A 26,145-nucleotide genomic window follows, 5' to 3' on the forward strand; every position below is an offset into this window, starting at 1 on the left:
TAAATTGGACCGCCCCCCCCCCACTCAAAAGTTTATGGTTTGGGGGGGGCGGATTGATGCTATCGCCCCCTCCCGACCCCACCTAATCGGCCAACATACTAGAGGGGGGGCGAAATAATCTAAAAAAAGTTTGAAATAGAAATAATTAGTATATATTATTAACATAAGTAATAAATTCGTATACAAATTGTGTGACTTCTATACTAAAATTCGTCCGCCCCCCCCCTTCGGGGGGGGGGGGTCGGCCGAGTGGGGGGGGGCGATCGCCCCTACAGCCCCCCCCCCCTGGATCCGCCAGTGTGGCTTGGTTACTTATGAAGGGGGCTCGATGTTCGACACTCGACTTGAGCAGAGTTGTGTTTACTGAGCGCCTAAAGGCAGCACGGAAAACCTGCTCCCAGATACCCCCTCCCCCACTGGTCCACAAATGAGATTGGACCATAGCGCTCTGAGCATGCTATAAGCATGAAATTAGCGCTATATATATATATATATATATATATATATATATATATATATATATATATATATATATATATATATATATATATATATATATATATATATATATATATATATATATATATATATATATATTATTATTATTATTATTATTATTATTATTATTACCATATAATTTGAAACGTGTTTGTTTTTATTTACTTGTTATTTTTTCTTATCAAGACACAGACACCGCCGACCACAACTTATGTAAGTAGAAGAAACATTTACAATAATTAGTTTTAATGTCAAGTTGAGTAACATCGAGTTGGTTTTATTTCGTTTATTCCTAATCCTTATCCACAGATCTATTTACACATTTGTAGTTTAACTTCTTTTTTTCTCTTATTTTGTCTCGCTCTCTTGCAAACACTCAGAAATCAACAACCACGACTTCAGTAAGTACAACTTTTCACAGTTTAGAGTAAGACTTAATACAACGTTTTATAAATCAACTGTCTTAGAGTAATAATAATAATATCACCAGAAAATTCCTCAATGGAAACTGATAAAGAGACTACGATGAATTGTGTTTCCCTTTAACGAAACTCGACCCTGGCAGCGCCATAGGATGACTACTCGTTCGTTTCTAACATAATAATAATAATAATAAGAAGAAGAATACCAACTAAGGGGATAATAACAACTAACCTCACAGATACCTTCAAGGCCCTTAATATTCCTAGGAACATTCTCGTTGCCTGTCAGAGGGCGGTACTGCTGCAGACCTGCCACATCACCAGAGAATACTTTAGTGGAAACTGTGTTTAAATGGACTACGAATACTCGTTCGTTTCAAACATAATAAAACTAATAATAATAAACCGCTACCAGTATTGACACCACTGTGTCATAATTAAGAAAAACTGAAGTGGAAAAGATAAAGAAAATATGGGTGAGAGCGGTAGGCCCACTTGCCACCCCCTAAGGCCCCTACAGGGTGAGAGTGGTAGGCCCACTTGCCACCCCCTAAGGCCCCTACTGGGTGAGAGCGGTAGGCCCACTTGCCTCCCCCTAAGGCCCCTACTGGGTGAGAGCGGTAGGCCCACTTGCCACCCCCTAAGACCCCTACTGGGTGAGAGCGGTAGGCCCACTTGCCACCCCCTAAGGCCCCTACTGGGTGAGAGCGGTAGGCCCACTTGCCACCCCCTAAGGCCCCTACTGGGTGAGAGCGGTAGGCCTACTTGCCACCCCCTAAGGCCCCTACAGGGTGAGAAAGAGGATGAGAGGTAGAGAGGAGGAATCAATAGAGTATGAAGAGAGAAACAAAGAATGCAGATAGAGAGAGTAAATAGAAAGTCAAGATAGCGTAAAGGGAGAGCGAAAGAGAGAGAGAGAGAGAGAGAGAAAGAGGTTGTAAAGAGATCCCAATGAAAAGTGAGGGGGGGAAGAGAAAACATTTAGAGAGAATGTTAGAAAGGAAATCTGAGAATGGGGAAAGAAGTGAAATAAAATGCTTGTATCTCAGCTCAAAGTTTAAGCAAAAAAAAAAAAAAAGTGAACAAGGAGAAATAAAGAGTTCCTGTACTAACTAACTAACTAACTAACTAAATAAGAACAATCTGGTATAAACTTTGTCACATGTAAATTATGAGTGAGTCTGGTGTGAATGTACACTTTGGTTTCTTATAGTTATAATGTTTTGTTTGGTGTAATGCACAAATTGTAAGACAAATTTCCTTACGGATAATAAAGATTATTATTATTATGTTAGAAATGAACGAGTAGTCATTCTCTGGCGCTGCCAGGGTCGAGTTTCGCTAAAGAGAAACAAAATTCATCGTAGTCCCTTTAACAGTTTCCACTGAGGAATTTTCTGGTGATGTGGCAGGTCTGCAGCAGTACCGCCTTCTGACAGGCAACGAAGATGTTCCTAGGAATGTTAAGGGCCTTGAAGGTGTCTGTGAGGTCAGTTGTTATTATCCCCTCGGTTGATATAACAATGGGGTATATTGTTATTTTGGACAATTTCCATAGACGCTTAATCTCCAAGCCTAGGTTCCCATATTTTCTTTGTTTTTCTATCTCAGTTTTTCTTAAATTATGAGACAGTGGTACGGCGATATCGATAATGGTAGCGGTTTTTTCTTTTTTATCGATGAACAGCAGATCCGGGCGATTGAAATCTACCGTTTTGTCGGTCAGAATAGGCCTATCCCAGTACAGCAGATGTTCAGTAGACTCGAGAACCTCTTGCGGAGAGTATTTATAATAAGGGGGAGTGTCCTTACCGATCAATTTGTACGTCAAAGCCAGGTGTTGGTGTATTAACTTTGCAACTTGGTTATGGCGACCTAGGTAGGCTGATTCTGATAGGGCTGGACATCCTGCCATAATGTGTTCAATCGACTCGCCCACATTTCCACATTTTCGGCATTTGTCGACAACATTGAGTTTCAGGATATGCTTCTCGTAATTTTTTGTCCTGATTACTCTGTCCTGTATTGCTGTAACAAAGCCTTCTGTTTCAGGGTAGAGATGACCTGCTTTGAGCCATGTTAAGGAAGCAGCCTTGTCGATGTTGTCCCCATGTAATGAAGCCGGAAATTTTCCGTGGAGTGTTTTTTCTTCCCATTGGCGAATCTCATGCCCTACGTCGTCCAAACCGATATTGACATCAGCATTGTGTAGGTTCAGAGGGGTTGCATCGGAGTCGTATTTCCGTAGGAAGGAAACTAATTTATTGCTGGAGGCGAGCAGTTTTGATCGTATTTTTAAAACTTGCATCTTACACAATTTGAAGATGTTCTGCAATCCACGACCCCCATCCTTCCTGGGCAGGTATAACCTTATGGTGGAGGACTTGGGGTGTAGACATCGAAACTTGGTTAGTAATTTTCTAGTGAGTCTGTCAATGTCATGTAGGTCGGTGTCAGTCCATTTGATCACACCGAACGTGTAAAGGAGCACAGGGACGGCCCAGCTGTTAATTGCAGTGATGAGATTACTGCCAGACAGTTTGGTGTTGAGGATTTTATTAACTCTTTGCCTATATTTGCCAAGAAAGTCCTCTTTTAATTTCTTATGGTTTATCTTGGCATTCTGGTTTATTCCAAGATATTTATAAATAGAGGCGGAGTTCAATTCCTCGATGCCTTCAAATTCAATGTTGGTGTTCGTTGCCTTGCCCTTTTTAATGCTTATGATGCCACACTTATCCAGGCCAAAAGACATACAGATATCGTCACTAAAGCATTTTACCGTTTTGATTAAGGTGTGTAATTTTTGCTCGGTTTCTGCATATAGCTTTAGATCATCCATGTATAATAAGTGGGACACACATTTTGTACATTTAGTGTCAACCCTAAAACCGTTTGTAGAGTCTTGGAGTAATGTAGATAGAGGATTAATCGCTAGGCAGAACCAGAGTGGAGATAGTGAGTCACCCTGGTATATACCTCTTCTTATGTGCACAGAACCTAGTTTATCACGATTTAGGTGCAGGTTTATCTTCCAATTATCCATACAGACTTTCAATAGTTGTTTTATTCTTGGGTTGATTCTATGGATGTCCAGGGTTTTTAATAGCCAATCATGCGGAACTGAATCGAAAGCTTTTTTGTAGTCGATGTAACACATGTGTAAATTTCTCTTTCTTCTATTAGCTTGATGCAATATAATACCATCTATAGTTAGCTGTACTTTACAGCCCATCGACTCTTCAATGCAACCTTGTTGTTCATCTGCTAGTAGCTTATGGGCAGAACAAAATTTATACATTTTACTTTTTAAAAGTGAAGTTAATAGTTTATACACCACTGACAGACAAGTGATAGGGCGATAGTTTGATGGTTGGTTCGCATCCCCTTTTTTGGGGAGGAGAGATGTTCTCCCTTCAGTGAGTTCTAACAGCATTGAAGACGGTTCTGATATTAGCTCGTTAAAACTTGATGTTAGTGGTGCATGTACGGCTGTAAGTTTTTTCAGCCAAAAGTTGTGTATATTGTCCGGTCCAGGAGCAGTCCAGTTGTGGGTTTTTGAAATAGCTGCGGAGACTTCCTCAGCTGTGAAATCCTCATCAGGCATTTCTGGTATTAGGTTGTTTTTAGTTTGGATTTCCTCGATCCAGTCAGCCTGCACATTGTAATGTAGTGGGTCGGACCAAAGCGCCGCCCAGTAGTCGGTAAAGGAGCCGTGTTTAGTGCTATCAATGGTTTGAATTTTGTCAGCACCATTATCAGCTAGTTTACGGAAGAACTGTTTTCTCATGTGCTGAAATAAAGCGTTATGCTCCTTTCTTTTGGTGGTTTCGTTGTAGCGCTTTAACCTAGCTCCCTTTAGTTTAGCTTTCTGTCTCAGAGTATCTTTCAAACATAAGAGTCGTGCGTGGCTATCACAGTCCGTCAATTTGATTCCAGTTGTTCTTAGTATTGTCTTCATTTTGTTAAGTATTTTCGCGGAATGGTTGTTTCCCAGATATTGTCCAATTGTATCCATTTGGCTCCTCAGTTGATTAATATTGTCTTCAAGGCGCCTTTTCCATGCTGGCACATGTTGTTTTGGTCTTTGATTAATTGGGCCTAGCTCGAAGGTCTTTTGTCCAGAGAGCTCCGTGACAGCCACAGCGGCGCAGTATATAGCGAGGTGTGTCTCAAACAAGTTTCTTGGTGTTTCAAGATGGTTAGCTAAGACTTTATTTATTTCATTAATATATGTGTTTGTCTCTTTCTTCTTCTTATTATTATTATTATTATTATTATTATTATTATAACTAACATGTATGGATTTGTAGAGGAATCATTTTTTAAAGAATATTTATTCAACTAAAATATTAAGGATCATTTTATTTATTTTATTAAGGAACTTCATTCGTTTAATATTGTAATCGGAACTAAAGTCTGTGTCGGTTTACTCTGTAGATAGCTACGCTAGCAGTCTGTGTTATATATCAACATTGACTATTGAACATTTCCGCTGATTTGCTCCTTTCTCTCACTCTGTGTAAAATAGAATGAAATATTTCTATATATTGTGCGTCTTCAATATCATGTTATTCATATTTACTGTCTTTTTTTTCATATTATTATATTATTATTTCATTAATCTCTCTCTCGCTCTCTCTCTTAATCTACAGGAGTTACACCCCTTGCAAGACAAATCTGACAGTCTGATAGAGTTACCGAAAATTTTAAGAACTATTTTGGTAATTTGAATTTCGATTTTTCTTCACTTCTAAATTTCTTATAGTTCACTTTATGATATACTAGCAATATCCACCCCGTTGATTAGTTACCAGACTAAATATATATATATATTGTTTTTGGCCATGGATCCCTCGGAATAATATATATTTTACACTATAACAATATGATGATATAAAGTTTAACTCTCTAGTAGCTTACTTACTTATACAATATTCTGGTATCTTACATACTTAGACTTAGATCCTCCCGCGCCGTTCGGTGCATTGGGCAGCAGGCTGTCTCCGTGAAGATCTGTCACTGGCAATGTCTGAAGCCTCTCCCCACCCGGGGTTCACTGCTCTAGGGCCCTTCATGAAAGTGTGACGTCAAGTTATACGAGGACGTCCCTGCTTACGCAGTCCACGAAACTGGCCTCCATTCGAGTATATATTACGTTGAATTGGACCCAGCCCGTCAATCTCGAGTATCACTTCACCTCTTCAACTCCCCTCCCTAACACATAGGGTTAAGTCTTATTTACACTGTAAGACTAGTCCTCTGCGCTTCAGCTCTTATTCAAAATATTTGATAATTTTTGACATTATTTTTTAATTTTTTTTTTATTACATCTTGCAACTGGTCACATAATACTTTGGCCTTATCCCCATCCTTTTTTTTTTACTTTTTGTAAAATTCACCCCCCCCCCACACACACACCCATTATTGGCCTGTGCGTTCTAGTACATATTACGTTTAATTGGTACGGCCCGCTTTAAATGGACCTCCCAAGCACACTCTTTTCTGGTCGGTATTCTCACTATTCTCTCCTCCCCCCCCCCACCATTTTGTTTTCATGGCAAGTTGGAGAATTAGGTATGAACGAATGACGGATGCTATGTATACGTATAAAGATTGAAAACAAATTTAAATTGGCTTCAAGGTTAGAACTTAGAGCTCTCCATGGACGAAGGATACGTAAAAGCATTTTTATACTTAATAAAAAGAAACTATTTTTAGAAAGAAAGTTGTCTTTTCTTTTCTTTTTATTTACAGTGTACTAGATCTCAATTAGTAAGATTATTGGAGATGTGTCTACACGGGGTCAAAGTTTGTTGGTGTATCTGGTGTACAGACTCAAGGAAGTGTTGATAAGCTTTGTTTTTAAAAAGTGAAATGAGAATTTGTGGCATGTTTTAGCTTTGATAGGATCAAGTATTCTAAGCTCTTCCATTTATAGTTTTTATTAAGTTGGCCTTGTTAAAGTTTGATTTAACGTCCTTGGCCTTGTTAAAGTTTGATTTAGCGTCTTTGGCCTTGTATAAATTTGATTTAGCGTCCTTGGCCTTGTGTAAGTTTGATTTAGCATCCTTGGCCTTGTGTAAGTTTGATTTAGCGTCCTTGGCCTTGTGTAAGTTTGATTTAGCGTCCTTGGCCTTGTATATGTTTGATTTAGCGTACTTGGCCTTGTGTAAGTTTGATTTAGCGTCCTTGGCCTTGTGTAAGTTTGATTTAGCGTCCTTGGCCTTGTGTAAGTTTGATTTAGCGTCCTTGGCCTTGTGTAAGTTTGATTTAGCGTCCTTGGCCTTGTATATGTTTGATTTAGCATACTTGGCCTTGTGTAAGTTTGATTTAGCGTCCTTGGCCTTGTGTAAGTTTGATTTAGCGTCCTTGGCCTTGTGTAAGTTTGATTTAGCGTACTTGGCCTTGTTAAAGTTAAATTTAGCGTACTTGGCCTTGTTAAAGTTTGATTTAGCGTCATTGGCCTTGTTAAAGTTTGATATAGCGTCATTGACCTTGCTAAAGTTTAAGTAAGCGTCCTTGACAATTTTCAGTTTGTAGTAAAAATTTCCAATACTAGCTCATTTTTTAAAATTATATATTTTGTGTTCGAATTGTTCTTGCCGATGCTACAATTTTTATTTTCTCATGTTTTGGATGTACCTTCAGAGTTGAAGATAATTTACTTTCTAGTCCAAACTTCCCGCTGGACGACGGGGGATGAGAGTGGGCAGGGTTTGAGCCCGGGACCATCGATAAGTCCAAATAACAGTCCAGTGCGCTAACCGCATGACCAGGCAGCCATGCTGTTGTTTTCTTTGATAGAGAAAATGTATGGATAGAATGCTACTTTATCTGTCATATTTATCATTTTGTAGCATTCTTCTGGGTCACATTAGAAAAATGTTTCGGCTTTGACAAACTTATGATCTGCCCCACAAGCTGACAGTAACGTCCAGACCGAAACTTTTGTATTTCATTCATTAATGTGTATGTCATTTATTTTTTTATTCGCCAGGAGAATGCCATTTCGGGAAAAAATCCTGTAAGTACCTTCAAAATTAGAGTATATTTAGAAAATGAAATAAATACCACTAAGCTTAATAACTAATGGATGGCTATGTAAATGAATCTTCTTATGATAACAGTGTAGTTCTATCAACGCTATGCTGATTAATCTTCTCTCTAGAAGATCAGAAAAACTAAAACATCTTCCTTTTTTTCGATTCTTTAAGAAAAATATCTGGGGGCTATTGAAAAGATTGGTTCTGAAGTCATACACAATGCACATTAAACTATTTCCAACTTTAATCTTATTTTTTTTAAAGTTTCTTAAAGACAACCTGCACCCATTAAACCCCTGTTACCAAGTGGTCGTCTCCTTCTTGTTGGGACTAAAACAGTTAAGATTTAAAAACTCTTTTATCCCACTTTCGGTCAGAGTTTTACAAGGTCATCTGTCGTCATCGAGAAGTACATAGAAGTCCAACTCATAAAGCGCTGGTTGTTAGTGTGTATGTATTTTGTGTGTGAATGTTGTTCATATTTGCATCTATATTGTTATTTTTGCAGTAGTCACGACGCTGAGGTGGTTATTTGTAGTCAAATTGAATTTCTATTTGATAGGACCAATACAAATTATCTTAATCTTATAAAAAAAAACGACTAAATTAGCAGCAAATGCTTGAAATAATATAAAAAAAACAACAGAAACTAAAACTAATTTAACTGCTTATGTACTTCGAAGTTATTTTATTTTATTTAGATTTTTGTAGAGTTTCTTTCGTTTTCGAACTAAACTTTAATGGTGTGTGCTTTTGTTTGTCTTACAAGCAGACGACAACGGTAGCGCCATCTGCAGTGCGAGTAAGTAATGAGGCATTGTTAGCCTTTTACACAGAAGAACTTAAGTAAACATTTTTGTTTTTTAAAGTGAAGCGGAAAACAAATGTATTAAACTAGTAGCAAACTTTCTAAAAAAAAAAAAAAAATTTATTCCTTCGGAAGCAAGTGAAAAACGTCTTTTAAAAAAGTAATTTTTTTAAAACTTTGACCTAATTGTTTCAGACGTCTTTCCAGAAATTAAAGGTCATTGCGTCCTTGTCCCGAAATCTCCTGCAGGTCGGTAAGGGACGACAGCAAGGGCCTGAGAAGGGGAGGGGCGGGTGAACTGAACTCGGGACCTTCATGACGACAATCCGCAGCTCAGACAACACTGTCTCGTTCTGAGATCGATGCACCGATAAAATATTTGAATTCTGTTTTGTTTGTAAAATGTTTTACATGTTTCGGATGTTCCTTCAGAGTTGAAGATAATTTACTTTCTAGTCCAAACTTCCCGCTGGACGACGGGGGATGAGAGTGGGCAGGGTTTGAGCCCGGGACCATCGATAAGTCCAAATAACAGTCCAGTGCGCTAACCGCATGACCAGGCAGCCATGCCGTTGTTTTCTTTGATAGAGAAAATGTATGGATAGAATGCTACTTTATCTGTCATATTTATCATTTTGTAGCATTCTTCTGGGTCACATTAGAAAAATGTTTCGGCTTTGACAAACTTATGATCTGCCCCACAAGCTGACAGTAACGTCCAGACCGAAACTTTTGTATTTCATTCATTAATGTGTATGTCATTTATGGGATGGGATTATGGGGGATGGGAGCGGGCAGGGTTTGAACCCGGGACCATCGATAAATCTGAACGACAGTCCAGCGTGCAAACCGCACTACCAGGCAGCCATCATGTTGAAATGCGTCAGTACGTCAAACATGTGACGTGGCAACGAGCTATTGGTATCCACAGACAACAGGCTGCCTCATCACAAGGTCAGTGTTTAGGCCTACTATGACAATGGCTCTCGAACAGACGAACGAAGCGACTTGATGCAGACCTGTGATGTGGAAGATGGTCGAACCTCAAGTTCCCTGACTAAGCCAATGGAATTCTGTGTCTGGAGTTTACTTTAAATTTATCTGGCTGTTGCTTGAATAAATGTATATATTAATTCTGTGTAGTCTTACCGACTTCTAAGAAAACAGATCAATTCGTGTTACAATTTATTTGTTTATGTAAGTGGGGGGGGGGAATTAAATCTCCGAACCCCTACCCTAGAATTCGGTTACACTAGCTTGCCTTTGAAATCTATTAGATTTACTTTAGTAATTGAGCACAGCAGCTTTTATTTGATGTTGGTGTGTGTGTGTGGGGGGGGAAAGTGGTTTGAACTATAACCATTCCCGGCTACGTTTGCTTTAGTGTTTGACTTAGGGGTAACGTGGTTGACAGTAGTTTGCTTTAGTTTTTCTAAAGCTGTCGCTTGAAGTTTATCAGATATATTTTTAATGGATTAATGGAACAAAGCGATTTAGATATATTTTATTAATGGAGCAAAGCGATTTAGATATATTTTATTAATGGAACAAAGCGATTTAGATATATTTTACTAATGGAGCAAAAGCGATTTAGATATATTTTACTAATGGAGCAAAGCGATTTAGATATATTTTATTAATGGAGAAAAGCGATTTAGATATATTTTACTAATGGAGCAAAAGCGATTAGATATATTTTACTAATGAAGCAAAAGCGATTTAGATATATTTTATTAATGGAGAAAAGCGATTTAGATATATTTTACTAATGGAGCAAAGCGATTTAGATATATTTTACTAATGGAGCAAAAGCGATTTAGATATATTTTATTAATGGAGAAAAGCGATTTAGATATATTTTACTAATGGAGCAAAAGCGATTTAGATATATTTTATTAATGGAGCAAAGCGATTTAGATATATTTTACTAATGGAGCAAAAGCGATTTAGATATATTTTACTAATGGAGAAAAGCGATTTAGATATATTTTACTAATGGAGCAAAAGCGATTTAGATATATTTTACTAATGGAGCAAAAGCGATTTAGATATATTTTACTAATGGAGCAAAAGCGATTTAGATATATTTTATTAATGGAGAAAAGCGATTTAGATATATTTTACTAATGGAGCAAAAGCGATTTAGATATATTTTACTAATGGAGCAAAGCGATTTAGATATATTTTATTAATGGAGCAAAAGCGATTTAGATATATTTTACTAATGGAGCAAAGCGATTTAGATATATTTTATTAATGGAGCAAAAGCGATTTAGATATATTTTATTAATGGAGAAAAGCGATTTAGATATATTTTACTAATGGAGAAAAGCGATCTGTATGAAGGCAGATAAGTATGTACAACATTTTCGATTGGTGGAGGGTGGGGGTGGATGGGGAGGGTGGGGGTGGATGGGGAGGGTGGGGGTGGATGGGGAGGGTGAGCTCCGACACTCCCTCCCCCACCTACATCCATATTTTATTTACATGTTGTTATATGTATTTGTGTCATTTGACTGTTAATAAAATGTAATGTTTTCACAGGCAACAGCTTCACCAACGACCACACCAAATACCGCATCTACAATGACCACTACAAGCGCAGCACCTACAACAACGACCACTTCAAGTACCAAACCCACAACGACCACACCAAATGCCACATCTACAATGACCACTACAAACGTAGCACCCACAACAACCACACGAAATGCCACATTGACAATGACCACTACAAGCGCAGCACCTACAACAACGACCACTTCAAGTACCAAACCCACAACGACCACAGCAAGCACCGCACCAATTATGACCGCACCAAATACTGCACCAACAACGACCAAACCAAGCAATACATTTATATTTCCCGCACCAAGTGTCGCACCTTTAATGACCACGTCAAGAGCTCCACACATAACGACACCAAGTGCTGCACATATAATGACCACGCCACGTGGTGCAAATAAAAGGACCACGCCACGTGGTGCACTTAAAATGACCACGCCGAGCACATCAACAGGCTTTGAACATGTAAGTCAACATCTGTAAAAAGTTTAAGAAAAATTTCAGTAGCGTCAGGGAACCATAGGCATATAAATAGGTAATAAGCCAATATGATCTAATCAATATCTAACAGTAAATTTTCGGATTTGGCAATTGACATGTATCACTGGAGATATACTAACAGGGATATACATCATTAGGGATACAAGAAGCTAGTTATTCTAATGTTAACAACCCAAGAAGCGAGGCAAGCGAATAAACAGTAATATATACTGTTTATACATTTGCATTTCTTAAAATCTGATCTACATTCGAAATATATCCCTATAAGTACACATGTATTCCACTTTCAGCCATGTGAGTAAATGTCACTTGCCGTCACTGACAGGTACACAGTGGCCTAGTTCATAACGCGCTGATTAGGTCAACTATGTATGGGAATGATGTTCGTGTTTGCATCTCTATTGTTATTGTATTAGTAGTAATGATGTGGTGGACATTTGTAGTCAAACAGAATTTCAATTTGTTTGGTCCAATTCAATTCTTTTACCGTATCATATCTTAACAGATATAACAAGCCAAATACCAAAAAAAAATTATTTATAAAAGCTGATAATAAGTGTAACAATTAGTTTGGATTAGTCATGTAATAAAATTTGTAATAAGCATCAGACGACAATCTATAAAGGGGACTAATTCACCTGATACCACCACTTCCGTCAAGTACTATTTCTTTCCCTTGTTTGAGAAACCACATTTAGTAATTTATTACCAATAGTTAATAAACTTATGGTTTATTTTGTTTGTTTATTGATTCTTGTGTTGTCAGGTAAAATAAATAATTGTGCACAATTTCAGCTTGATCAGAGTTTCGGGTGCCGGAGAAATAACGTGGAAAAGTTTTGGCCAGACAGACACACACACAGACAGAGAAACCTAATGAGTTGATGTTAGCTTTGTGAAAAAATATTTTTTTTAATTTAATCTTTTGAAAAGAGTTTTTCGCTGATTAACTCAAAGACTCGCTTTAGTGGAGCCAAAGGGAAAAAAATAACTTTCCACTGACTCGTTGAAAGACGTTCTTCTCACAAATTACACTATGAAGGAACTAGTCTATTTCAAATTACACTATGAAGGAACTAGTCTATTTCAAATTACACTATGAAGGAACTAGTCTATTTCAAATTACACTATGAAGGAACTAGTCTATTTATATATATCTATACATATGATAGACTATGTGCAACAAAAAAGGCGCTTTGGGTGAGATAATGTATTTTTTGAGCCTCCTTCAGTCGTAGGACGACTATGGTTCAGCTCGTAGAATACTTTTTCATGGGACAGTAAAGTCTGTTTTCGAGACATTCGCGTCTACATATAAGGCAGGTTAAACTGGTTTTCACTTTGGTGGTAGAGCAACCATTTATACACTGTTTGTTTGTCAAATGTTTTTACATGTTTTGGGTGTTTGTTCAGATTTGAATGCAATTTCATCCTAGTTCAAACCTGCCGCAGGACGACGGGAGATGGCAGCGGGTATGGTATGATCCTAGGACCCTTGAGATCATCCGAACTACAGCCCAGTGCCGCAGAGCGCATACCACACCAATCATACTCCCAAGCATCAAGAGATAGCATTTCTATAATCAAATTTCGGGATCAGGGCATCATCAGGGCCAGGGATACCCTAAATATCCCTTACTTGAAAAATTTATTTCAGTCTTTATCGAGATTCGAACACTGGGTCCCAGGTTCGTGAGTCAAATGCTTAACCAATTACCAAAGCAAAAATATTTGAATAAAAGAAGTTTATTGAGTTTGGTAATAACAATGTGACCATATTTTCCTTGTATACTCCTTAGATACAGCAGCAGACTACAACCAGACCCATAAAGGTAAGTATAGATCTAAATGCATGTATTCCTTACACAATGGAGTAGGATTCTTTTTTGTGTTAGTTTTGAATAGTAGAATCAGCCAGAATTATTTCTGTTCAAACAACAAAACCACAGTGTTTGCCTTTCCATGGATGTTCTGGTGTTCTGTCAACTACAGGAGAAGTAATTATTTTAGCGCCGACTGTAATCCTCCCCCCCCCCCCCCATTTCTGCATATGAAGATCTCTTTTTCACTAACGCTGTTAAATTTTTACATTTTAAGACCAGGAGATTTTTACGGTAGGGGGGGGGGGAAGCACAATAACAGGGGATTGTATGGTGTGTGTGGGGGGGGACATAGCGACAGGAGATTTTATGGTGTGGGGGGACATAGCGACAGATTTTATGGTGTGGGGGGACATAGCGACAGATTTTATGGTGTGGGGGGACATAGCGACAGATTTTATGGTGTGGGGGGACATAACAACAGTAGATTTTAAGGTGTGGGGGGACAGCGACAGATTTTATGGTGTGGGGGGACATAGCGACAGATTTTATGGTGTGGGGGGGACATAACGACAGATTTTATGGTGTGGGGGGACATAACGACAGATTTTATGGTGTGGGGGGACATAACGACAGATTTTATGGTGTTGGGGGACATAGCGACAGTAGATTTTAAGGTGTGGGGGGACAGCGACAGATTTTATGGTGTGGGGGGACTGCAAATTATTACCATGTTTTAATTGAATATAAAAGTTTGTTTTTTTCCATTTATTTTACTCAACAGCAATATAGTTTTCCTAACTATTATTATCACGTAAGTGCATATACTTATATACTCAAGCTACTACATATACTTATATACTCACGTAAGTGCATATACTTATATACTCACGTAAGTGCATATACTTATATACTCAAGCTACTACATATACTTATATACTCACGTAAGTGCATATACTTATATACTCACGTAAGTGCATATACTTATATACTCCCGTAAGCGCATATACTTATATACTCACGTAAGTGCATATACTTATATACTCACGTAAGTGCATATATATATACTCACGTAAGTGCATATACTTATAAACTCACGTAAGTGCATATACTTATATACTCACGTAAGTGCATATTCTTATATACTCACGTAAGTGCATATTCTTATATACTCACGTAAGTGCATATACTTATATACTTACGCAACTACATATACTTATATACTCACGTAAGTGTATAAACTTAAATACTCACGTAAGTACCTATACTTATATACTTACGCAACTACATATACTTATATACTCACGCAAGTACATACACATATATACTCACGCAAGTACATATACTTATATACTCACGTAACTACATACTCACGTAAGTGCCTATACTTATATACGATTACTAATTTGATAAACGAACCACCAAACTTTGATCAATCTACACCTATTTTATTTTATTTGCAACGATATTTTTGCCAGACTAGGTGAGCAGAAGTGGCCAGATTAAAGAAGTTAGTATATTCTTTTCACAAGAATAAATACATTTTAAAACTAAAAAAATAAAAATACTTTTAAAAATACTTTTAAAAAATAATATTAATTGTAATTGTATTGATAAAAATATTTCTGATCGCACAGATTTAGTTTTGTTGGTCTAGCTAGATCTTTTACAAACTTAATTACACAACTGATCCAAGTATTTTTTGTTTTTACCAATTGTTTTTGTTAAGCGATATTTCATGCTTTCTGGATGCTCCTACCAATGTCTGGACCAGTTGGTAAAGAGGGTGTGGGGAAGAAAGAAGAGGTTATTACTTGAAGATTACCGTGATAGCTTTTTAAAAGCATTTTAAAATAATGTACAACTTGATATCGAAAGAGATGGCTCAATCCAACGAAATAATTCTCTAGATCAGTGTTTCCCAAAGTGGGGTACGCGTACCCCCAGGGGTCTGGAAAGAGTTTGGAGGGGCTACGCGTTTCACATAGCTAACTATGCTGATTTTATTAAAATACCCATTTCGTTTATAAATTAGAATAACATATAATAAGTTTTTTCTATTATTTAGTTTAAGTTTTACAAACTCAAATATGGCGCGAGTTTACATTTTAAGACGAATTTCAGGCAATGGATAGGGATGTTACAACTTCCGTCGACACGCCCACTTTTTCAATGTAAAACTATGTTTTCATTTTTTTAGAATGTATTTGATGTGTCTCTGAAGCATACACAAAATAAATTCACTAACTGAATACTTAATTGTGATAGAGCAATTATTATTTTGTGTATGTAGGCCTACTAAAAAAAAAATCAAATAAACTTTGATTGTTATTAAAATAAATCCTTTTAATTGGAAAAAGGGGGGGAGGGGGCGAAGGTTACTCATCGTTACGAAATTTCTAGATGGGGTACCGCATAAGTCAAAAGTTTGAGAAGCACTGCTCTAGGCAAAGAATGAAAGGGACTATTTCAACTAATGCCGACACATCAGACAAGTACAATTTCTTACCCTTGTTCGATACCAAATAGAATAATTAATTAACTGTTTTTTTTTAAACATTGATTTGTGTCTTGTTTTGTCAGGTACAAAAAATATTTGTGCAAAGTTTCAACTTCATCCGACAATGTGGGTGTGTGGGTGAAACAACGAGTTCAACAATTTTGCAAGACGGACCATGGGCGTAGCGAGGATTTTTTTCGAGGGGGGGGATTTTTTTTTCTTCTCTCCCCCCGTCATATATATATATATATATATATATATATATATATATATATATATATATATATATATATATATATATATATATATATGTGTGTGTGTGTGTGTGTGTGTGTGTGTGTGTGTACCTAATTCATCTTTATTACATTCTGACCCTTCATTCTATCGGAAGTCGTCTATTGTATCCAGGTTCTTCCTGGAGTTAGTGGAAAAAACTGTAAAAAAAAACTGTGAGCCCCCCACCCTCGGTTACGCCCATGAGATGGACAATGAGTTGATATAAACTTTGTAAAAAAAAATTCATTAAAAATTTAAAGATAAAACAGGTTAAAATTTGATTATTTTCCGATCTGTGTAAACACTGTAACTAGAAATGTAACGTGTCCTACACTATTAGTTTTGCTTTATAGCCAATTTCAAGTCTCAACTATTGTCCTTATTTATTCATATATATATTTATTTTTTCTCAATTTAAAAATACATTGTTTGTAAATATTTTACCTTTTTATTTCAGCCTAACAATAAAAAAGTCAAGGTCTACGGTAAAGGGGTAAGATCCTTTGCGCAAAGCTTTATTTTTCTTACTATTTAATTATTTTACTAAAAAAACGTCTAACCCTTTTTTTAAATTAATGTCGAGTCATGTGCATACAAGAATTAAGTTGTTTGCAGAAATATTACTGCAAGAATTTCATTTTAAGTGTTCCATTTTTGCATTGTTATTTGCCAACTTTAAAAACATCAATTAATAAAAAAAATACCAAGTAGACAAATATTATCTTAGTCTCTGTTGTTATTACTTTAGAACTCAAATATAATTCTCAATGTTATGTAGTTCCAGTCTAAAACAACTCGCGGCTATTTCCCTGAACTCGTTCTCTCAAACGCGTTCTGCGCCATCTTTTCTGTATTGCTTTTTGTTTCGTTAACATGCAGTGAGTGTTTTCACTTGACAGCTTCAAGAAATGTGAACGTCTTGAAATAAGAGAAGAGAACTTCAAGAAATGTGGAGAGGATAACGTCAAGAGTGTATATATAAAGTATGAGTACTATGGCTCCTTATGTCTCGGAGGAGTGAGTCAAAGGCCTTGATTTCGACTTGAGACTGGCCAGAATCTGGTGGGACTGATCAATCCGATTTTGGAGCGACAGGTTTGCCGCAGTTTGTGCATGTATATGCATCTGACTTAGGGCTAGTTGACAGGGCAGCTTTCTTCTTCTTTTTCTTGACTGATGCAGCTTCGTTTCTTTTGCACTCGGCGAAGTTCGTACCAGCACGTACAGTCTGTCTCCATGCTGTTCGGTCTTGGGCTATCTCCTTCCACGTACTTTGTTGATGCCCCTGGTTCTCATGTCTCGCTTACAGACATCTCTGTAGGTTATTATTGGGCAGCCCTTGGGTCTGACTCCCTCTGCAAGCTCAGCTTATAGTATGTCTTTAGCATGGGCGTAGCCAGGATTTTTTTCGGGTGTGGAGGAGGGGTCCCCCCCCCAGCAAAATATATATATATATGAGTTTGTGTACACAATTAATCTTTATTACATTCTGACCCTTCATTCTTTTGGAAGACGTTTATTGTACCCTAGAATAGGTTCTTCCTGGAGTTAGTGGGAAAATTGTACTCTCCCGCCCTTGCCAGCAAAGGGGTCTTGGGGAGCGCTGTCAGCCCCCCCCCCAGCGGGGTTCAGCACTATTTCCGGTATTGAAAGCCAATAAATGTATATTCTGAGGTATCTACAGTGCATTATCTTGCTACTTAAAAGTTTTATTTCAAAAACCTAATCTACTATTCTAACTTGCTTAGATCTTCCCGCACCGTTCGGCGCATTGGGCGGCAAGCTGCTTACACAAAAATCTGTCACTGGCAATGTCTGAGCCTCTTCCCACTTGCTCTGAGGACCTTCATTAAAGTTTGGCGCCAAGTTGTACTAGGATGTCCCTGTTTGAGCTTTCCTCGTAAAGGCCCCCATGTCATCGCAACTCATTTTGTCGGAGAACATGTCCAGCAAACCTAATGCGGCGCTCTGTCATAGGATTTCCCTGATTGAGATCCGATCTCTATAACTATAACTCCTAAAATCCGTCTTAGCCATCTTTGTTGAGCCCTATTTAGTCTTTTTCAGATGACTATTCACTGCACTTTATTTATGGAGCCTAGCCACTGGTAAAAAAATTTAACCTCTCTTGGCTACGCTCTTTTAATTAGGTGACTGTAGTTTGCTTTAGATTTTATATCGAAAAGGGAAGTTTTATCGCCAAATCATCTGTTGGGGGCGGGGCAAACTAAAATATCTCTGGAGTTTTTTTTTAAGAAATTCAAAACCCCCTTAGCTAAGCTCATAGAATTTGGTGCCTGTAGTTTGCTTTAGAAAAATGTTGAAGAGAGAAGTTTTCAACCTCAAAACTCTCTGTATTGGGTTTTGAACTCAAAACCATCTGGAGGGGTTTTAAACTTTAAAAAAGCCCTCTGGCGGAGGGGGGTTTAAACTCAAACCCCCTTGGGGGTACGCTCTAAGAATTTTGAGTGTGTAATTTGTTGTTTTTTTTATATTGAAGAGGTATTTTTTAGCATCAAACCCCGCCTAAGGGGGGTTTAATTTCAAAACATCCTTTGGCTACATATTTAGCATTTTGAGTGTATAATTTACTTTTTTTATATTGAAGAGGTATTTTTTAGCTGCTAACCCCGCTGGAGGGTGGTTTTAAGCACAAAACCCCTCTTAGCTAATGTCTGAATTATATAAGAGAAGATAAGAAGATGTGGTTTTATCCTTAAAAAATTTGGAAGGGGGTTTTAAAATGAAAATCTCCCTTAGCTATGCTCTTGGAATTTGGGGATTTTTGTTTGCATTTTTTTTGTTTGTTTTGTTTTATAGAAGAGGGGGACCTAATATAAACAAATCAAAGCAAAATAAGTTACTAAATTTCATTGGGGGGGGGATTGAGCCCCAATCCCCCACCGCTACGCCCATGGTCTTTAGGGATTCTTCCATTTGGCATTCGAATGACATGACCGAGCCAGCGTAGTCTTCTCTGAGTAAGAAGAGCATAGATATTGTGCATATTGGCCCGTTTCACAACATCCTGGTAGGAGACATGATCCCTCCAAGAGATGCACATTAATGCGTCGCAGGCAGCATAAGTGGAAGCTATTTAATCTGTGTTCTTGACGCATGTAAGTTGCCCAACTCTCACTGCCATAAAGAAGTGTGCTTAGATCGAAGGCATTGTAGACTAGTATTTTGGTTGTCGTAGTCAATTCGGTATTTTCCCACACGCGCTTAGAGAGTTTTGCCATTGCTGCTGAAGCCTTTTTGTCAGCTCAGTGTCTAAATCTAGGTTTCAGGCTATTGTTGTTCCCAAGTAGGTGAATTCCTGCACCACTGTAAGTGTGTGATTTCTAATATGTATCGCTGGTATTTCTGAAAGTATAAAGAAATGTGCAGAATTAAGCTTGAAGAAGAGTGGATATCTTAAAATGTGGAGAAGAGAACTTGAAGAAATGTGAATATTTTACAATGTAGAGGAGAGAGCTTGAAGAAATGTGAATATTTTACAATGTAGAGGAGAGAGCTTGAAGAAATGTGAATATTTTACAATGTAGAGGAGAGAGCTTGAAGAAATGTGAATATTTTACAATGTAGAGGAGAGAGCTTGAAGAAATGTGACATCTTAAAACGTAGAGGAGAGAGCTTGAAGAAATGTGAATATCTTAAAATGTAGAGGAGAGAAATTGAAGAAATGTGAATATCTTAAAATATAGAGGAGAGAGATTGAAGAAATGTGACATCTTAAAATGTAGAGGAGAGAACTTGAAGAAATGTGAATATCTTAAAATGTAGAGGAGAGAGATTGAAGAAATGTGACATCTTAAAATGTAGAGGAGAGAGCTTGAAGAAATGTGACATCTTAAAATGTAGAGAAGAGAGCTTAAAGAAATGTGACATCTTAAAATGTAGAGGAGAGAGCTTGACGAAATGTGAATATCTTAAAATGTGGAGAAGAGAGCTTGAAGAAATGTGAATATTTTAAAATGTAGAGGAGAGAACTTGAAGAAATGTGACATCTTAAAATGCAGAGGAGAGAGCTTGAAGAAATGTGAATATCTTAAAATGTGGAGAAGAGAACTTGAAGAAATGTGACATCTTAAAATGTAGAGGAGAGAGCTTGAAGAAATGTGAATATCTTAAAATGTGGAGAAGAGAACTTGAAGAAATGTGAATATTTTACAATGTAGAGAAGAGAGCTTGAAGAAATGTGAATATCTTAAAATGTGGAGAAGAGAACTTGAAGAAATGTGACATCTTAAAATGTAGAGGAGAGAGCTTGAAGAAATGTGACATCTTAAAATGTGGAGAAGAGAACTTGAAGAAATGTGACATCTTAAAATGTAGAGGAGAGAGATTGAAGAAATGTGACATCTTAAAATGTAGAGGAGAGAGCTTGAAGAAATGTGACATCTTAAAATGTAGAGGAGAGAGATTGAAGAAATGTGAATATCTTAAAATGTAGAGGAGAGAGCTTGAAGAAATGTGAATATCTTAAAATGTAGAGAAGAGAGCTTGAAGAAATGTGACATCTTAAAATGTAGAGAAGAGAACTTGAAGAAATGTGAATATCTTAAAATGTAGAGGAGAGAGCTTGAAGAAATGTGACATCTTAAAATGTAGAGAAGAGAACTTGAAGAAATGTGAATATCTTAAAATGTAGAGAAGAGAACTTGAAGAAATGTGACATCTTAAAATGTAGAGAAGAGAGCTTGAAGAAATGTGAATATTTTAAAATGTGGAGAAGAGAACTTGAAGAAATGTAAATATTTTAAAATGTGGAGAAGAGAGAGAGAGAATAAGTTTGGACGTGTAGATTATAAATACATGTGATGATCTGAGCTTTAAAAAATGTGGACATCTTGAAATGTGGAGAAGTGAGCTTGAATAAATGTGGAACATCTTGAATTTTAGAGAAGAAAGCTTAGAGTAATGTGGTGGATAAAGCTAGGAGAAATGTAGAGAATAAATAAATAATAGTATGCAGCTAGAAGAAAGGTGGAGATCATGAAATGTAGAGATATGGAACAATTAAAAAAAAAATTAAAACTGCAGTTGAAGCAGTGCTTGTGTTTTTTTTTCTTTATGTTTACTTTTTGTTAATTATAACCTTTTTTTTTTTTCAAACAGAACCCAGCGGAAACCACATCAGAAGAAGATAAGGCCCCTAACAATGTGTGTACTTTTCAATTTTTTGTTAAAATGACCATTGAAATTGTCGATATATGGTTGACTTTTTATTCATATAGACTTATTGTGTGTTTTTGTTCAACTTTTGAATATCTATAGAACTAGAAAATGTTCTTATTCTACAACGGGATAAATTGTACCAAATTAGAAAAATGCTTTTGATACATAATAATTGAGTTTTTTTTCTCTCTTTAGCCACTGGCAGTGATATATATTTATGTAAGTATAAAAAGATAATTTACACATGGAAATAATGTCTAAACTACTCTAAACTATATTAAAATATCTAACGTTAGAAAAAGATTTTAAAATCGATAAAATATCCTAGATACCTTAAATATTACTATCTGAAAATTGTCATAGCTAGGATAAAGTACCCTTTTAAACTTTGCGACCTTTGGAGGCAGATGATGTAAAGCCCATTTTTTTAAATCACCGACAAAGGTATCATGTGACTAGCACAACGACCAACAACCTTTGCTTTCCAAACGCATGTCAGGTACCCACTTGTTTTGGAAGTCTAGCGTCCAGGCCTCAATGTTACACATGAGCAGACACCAGACTAAATTACGATAGCACTGTATGCCCTAGAATTCCAAAACGAGGTCCACAAAGTAAGCAGGTGCGAAACATCTTTAGTATTCTGATGTTTATTGTTCAACAATGTGTCAAGATAAAAACAAACATGAAGTCTTTAACTTTACAGCTACAGTTAAGTAAGTCGAAAGTAGCATTCATTCATTGGTTGCCTACAAATAGAATTTTTCATGTCTTGATAGCACACACACACATAAAAAGGAAAGTTTCTATGGGGAAAAGAACAGTATTGCTAGGAGAAACAGGAGGCCTGCTTCTAGAAAATATCATTATTTCTAGAAAAGAACAGTAAAGCAAGAAAACGAGAACATTACTTTTAAAAACGAACAGTACACCTAGAAAAAAAAAGTAGGCTATGTCTGGAATAATAAAATGCTAGAAAAAAAAAAAGGACTACAGGAAAAGAACAGTACACCTAGAACAATAAAAACGGTAGTTCTACTCCTAGAAGAGTAGGCTACAGTGTGCCTAGATAGAACGGTAGCGCTGGAAGTAACAGAAGGCTACTACATTAGAAGGAACACTGGTACTTGGAGAAGCAATTATTTGTTGAAAGGAACAATACTGCTACAATACTGTTGAAAAGAACAGTATTGCTATAGATCAGTGATGCCCAAAATACGGCCCGCGGCCATATCCGGCTCACGACGTATTTTCATCCGGCTCGCAGAAACATCGTTACAAAGTGTAAAAAAATCCCCATTCACTCCCCCCAAAAAAGGCTGAAAAATGTATCGTCACTTTTCTGTGATGGACTGCTACCTTCACATTGAATATTTATATGTTTATGAAATAAGAGAGCCGAAGAAACTACAAGTGGATTCTGAATTTAGAGCCTACCAGGAAATGTGAACGGATCTTTACTTTTTGTGGAACATGATAACAACCAAACATATTTGTTTTGTAAAGTGTGGCTGTTTTAAAAAAAACAAAATATAAACAGCACTATAAAACAAATATGGCGGCATTCTTAGTTTGAGCCGCGATTGTTATACTACGTCTAGAGATTGGAGGATTGATGGGAATATTGACCACAAAGAAACTAGAAAAAGCTAGCTACAATGTTACTCACATTTTAAATAGACCATGAAGCCATTTTCCCATTAATTAATGTAAATACTAGGTCCACAAGTTTCTAATTAAAGTGTTTCATACCAATTTTTTTTTGTTCTTGTACCTTTTCGTTCAGTAGGCCCGCGCCACGAGTGTCGGAAATGAGAATGGCCCGCAGGTCGAATTAGGTTAGGCATCACTGCTATAGATGAAAACTGTTATTTAATTGTCTTTGCAGTAAATGACTTCATAAACTGCTTGTATTTTTAAGTTAAATGAATGGGTTTTGTTGCAAGCAATAATTTACTTTATTAGGAAATGGTCTGAAATATACTCGCACTTAGAGAGCAATTTCTTTTTTTTAATGAATAAAACCTTTTTGACAAAGTAATAAATCGCGTGTACGTTTTGTTAAAAAAAATCTTTTAATAGGTTTTAAAAATATTATCTTTTAAAGTTATAGGGAGCCTATTACTTTATCCCTTGGTTCTATAAAAACACCCCCTACAAACAAATTATTCTTAGTTAGGATCAGTGGCGTAGCAAGATACCCGTGGGCCCAGGTTCAAGAATATATTGGTGGGCCCCTCCCCCAATAAGACAAATACAATGTATGAAAAACAATTGAGTAATCTAGCTGAATGTATCGGTACATTTACCAAAAGACATTCCATTGCAAGAAGAGTAGCGTTTTAATAATCTTATTACGTTTGATTCTGTTTGAACTCCAACATGAATTAAAAGTCAATGTTTGTACAATTTTTGAACAGAATGAAACGAGTTAACGGAGTTTCAAATATAAAAAGAAATGTTTTATGAGTTCAAGTTCCCATTTTACACATTGACATTCCTAAAACACTTCTAGGTGTCACATTTTGAAACACTGATAAAAACTAGTATCTAGTTCTACATTAAATAGATCGAATATTTATTGACTAACATTTTTCTGGCTTTTTAAGTAGCAAAGTAAGAAACCAGTGCATCTATTTGTGAATGCGCTAGCGGCTTCTTCTAATGCATCAATGCCCAAAGGCCATTGTAGTATCCAGTCATATTGGAAGCACCTTCATAGCATTCGACTAGTAGTTTAGTTAAGGATAAATGGGGAATTTTTTATTTTTACTTGGAACATTTGTTCAGCAAATTCTGCTGAAGGTTTTTCTAACAAATATGAAAACCTAGAAATGACTATCTAATTTCTATTTGGATGTTCCGTTATCGGAGATCACTAGCAGTATCAAAAAAATAATACGAATTTGACCATCATGAATCTATTTTACTTTTTTAACATGTAATATACTGAAATAAATCTAAATAACTTTAGGAGCATTTTTTTTAAAGTCTAAGTTCTCAAAATTTCTGAAACTCTCATGTGTAAGTTCACTGGTCTCATGGAATATTAACTAGAATCAAAATCTGCATCAGAAAAGTGACCAGAGCTGCGCAGGGAAATAAGGTCTGGCTCCCATCTGTAACGAAACCCCGGCCTGAATCCCGCGGCGAATACCTTGGGTCACACTGGGTCATAGCAACCAGCGGAGCAGTCAGGTTCATGAGTGACAGATATTTGCCTTCCATCTAGGCCATCTTGGATGTCAGACTTTCTTTTTTTTCAATAGTTCAAAGGTTTTACATTGTCAAAACAAACATTTCATCAAACCAAAATTGAAGCCAAACAGCATTGCAGTGAGCTCATGAGGAATTTAGTGGTCTAATTAAAAGTAGATTATGAATACAAGTATGTCTGGTCTGGCAATAATTTTCCCCTAATGAAACCCCAACTAATCTTCACCAGTTGACACCGAGAGGTCCTAAAATTTTGTTAGAATCACCACAGACTGAAAAGATGTCAGCCTTGATTTGGTCAACGAGAAACGCTCGGACGTCTCATGAAATAAAAATGTAGACTTTGCATACTTTAAATACAAAACAAATAAAAAACATATAAAGCTTTGAAAAAATTGAATAATTTGCAGGTGTATTGAAATTTTAATTAGTGACAATCAGGACTATCCCTACTTCTTAACCAAACTCTCCCCATCCCCTCCCCCCTTCCATTCCTGTACTATTTAATTAGCAATAAGTTTATGAACAGACAAGGAAAAAAAATGAATGGGACGATATGGAAACGATTGTCACCTCAAACGCACGATTAGGTCTAGCCACCATTACAATTTACAAAACCTGATGTAAAGCAAATTCCTACATTTAAGCTTAAAACACTGGTTTTTAACTAAATATAAATTGTAGGACAAAGTTCAGGATATTTTGAGGGAGCTTTTTACATTCTATTTTTTTTTTAAATCGGTTTTTACAAAAGTGCATTTATTTTTTTCACTTTGGTGTCATCCACAAGTACTCATCTAGTCAAGAGTCATGGGCCCAAGAGCCGTGGGCCCCTAGTGGTCGTGGACCCGGGTTCACTGAACCCCTTCGCGCTATGGATGCTACGCCACTGGATAGGATCACCAGTGAGCAAATAAAACATTTTCTGTAAAAGTGATTTTGAAACATGGAATTTGTAGTACTAAATACTCGCCGCCTCAATAGTTATGCTTATGAAACACGTGAATTTGAACTGGGAACAAAAAATATTCTTTAGTATCATCTTAATTGTAAAATGCTATTTCTGCTATTTATTCGTTTAAAACCTTAATACACTACAACTCATTGTTGTTTTCTTTTTATCTCTTCAAAGCCAAACTCAAACATAAAAAAACTGGTAAGTTTCTGATGTCATTATAATACATCTATTGTCCATCAAAATTACAAAAAACATTGTATATTTTAATGTAATTATAATGGTGCATAGGTGTTGCATATTATTTAAATCACTTTTAAGTACATAATGAGTTAAACTGTTACAGTGTTATAACAC

General features: G+C 36.7%; 1 protein-coding gene across 7 annotated transcripts in view; it reads left to right on the top strand.

The window, feature by feature from the left end:
* The window catches only part of LOC106067246 (salivary glue protein Sgs-3-like), a 54,908-nt gene that overhangs the window by 23,204 nt on the left and 5,559 nt on the right, over window positions 1–26,145 (top strand). The window contains exons 15-26 of one of the 7 annotated variants that reach the window (XM_056015387.1): window positions 685–711; window positions 879–899; window positions 5,576–5,644; window positions 7,921–7,947; window positions 8,736–8,768; window positions 11,319–11,804; window positions 13,640–13,672; window positions 14,445–14,474; window positions 16,894–16,929; window positions 21,558–21,602; window positions 21,813–21,836; window positions 25,966–25,989. In XM_056015387.1, the coding sequence (XP_055871362.1) occupies window positions 685–711; window positions 879–899; window positions 5,576–5,644; window positions 7,921–7,947; window positions 8,736–8,768; window positions 11,319–11,804; window positions 13,640–13,672; window positions 14,445–14,474; window positions 16,894–16,929; window positions 21,558–21,602; window positions 21,813–21,836; window positions 25,966–25,989 (855 nt within the window). The remainder of the gene's footprint in view (window positions 1–684; window positions 712–878; window positions 900–5,575; window positions 5,645–7,920; window positions 7,948–8,735; window positions 8,769–11,318; window positions 11,805–13,639; window positions 13,673–14,444; window positions 14,475–16,893; window positions 16,930–21,557; window positions 21,603–21,812; window positions 21,837–25,965; window positions 25,990–26,145) is intronic. The other 6 variants (XM_056015388.1, XM_056015389.1, XM_056015390.1 and 3 more) reach the window with 6 other exon arrangements.

The sequence above is a fragment of the Biomphalaria glabrata genome, chromosome 17, assembly GCF_947242115.1.
Source record: "Biomphalaria glabrata chromosome 17, xgBioGlab47.1, whole genome shotgun sequence".
Lineage (NCBI taxonomy): Eukaryota > Metazoa > Mollusca > Gastropoda > Planorbidae > Biomphalaria > Biomphalaria glabrata.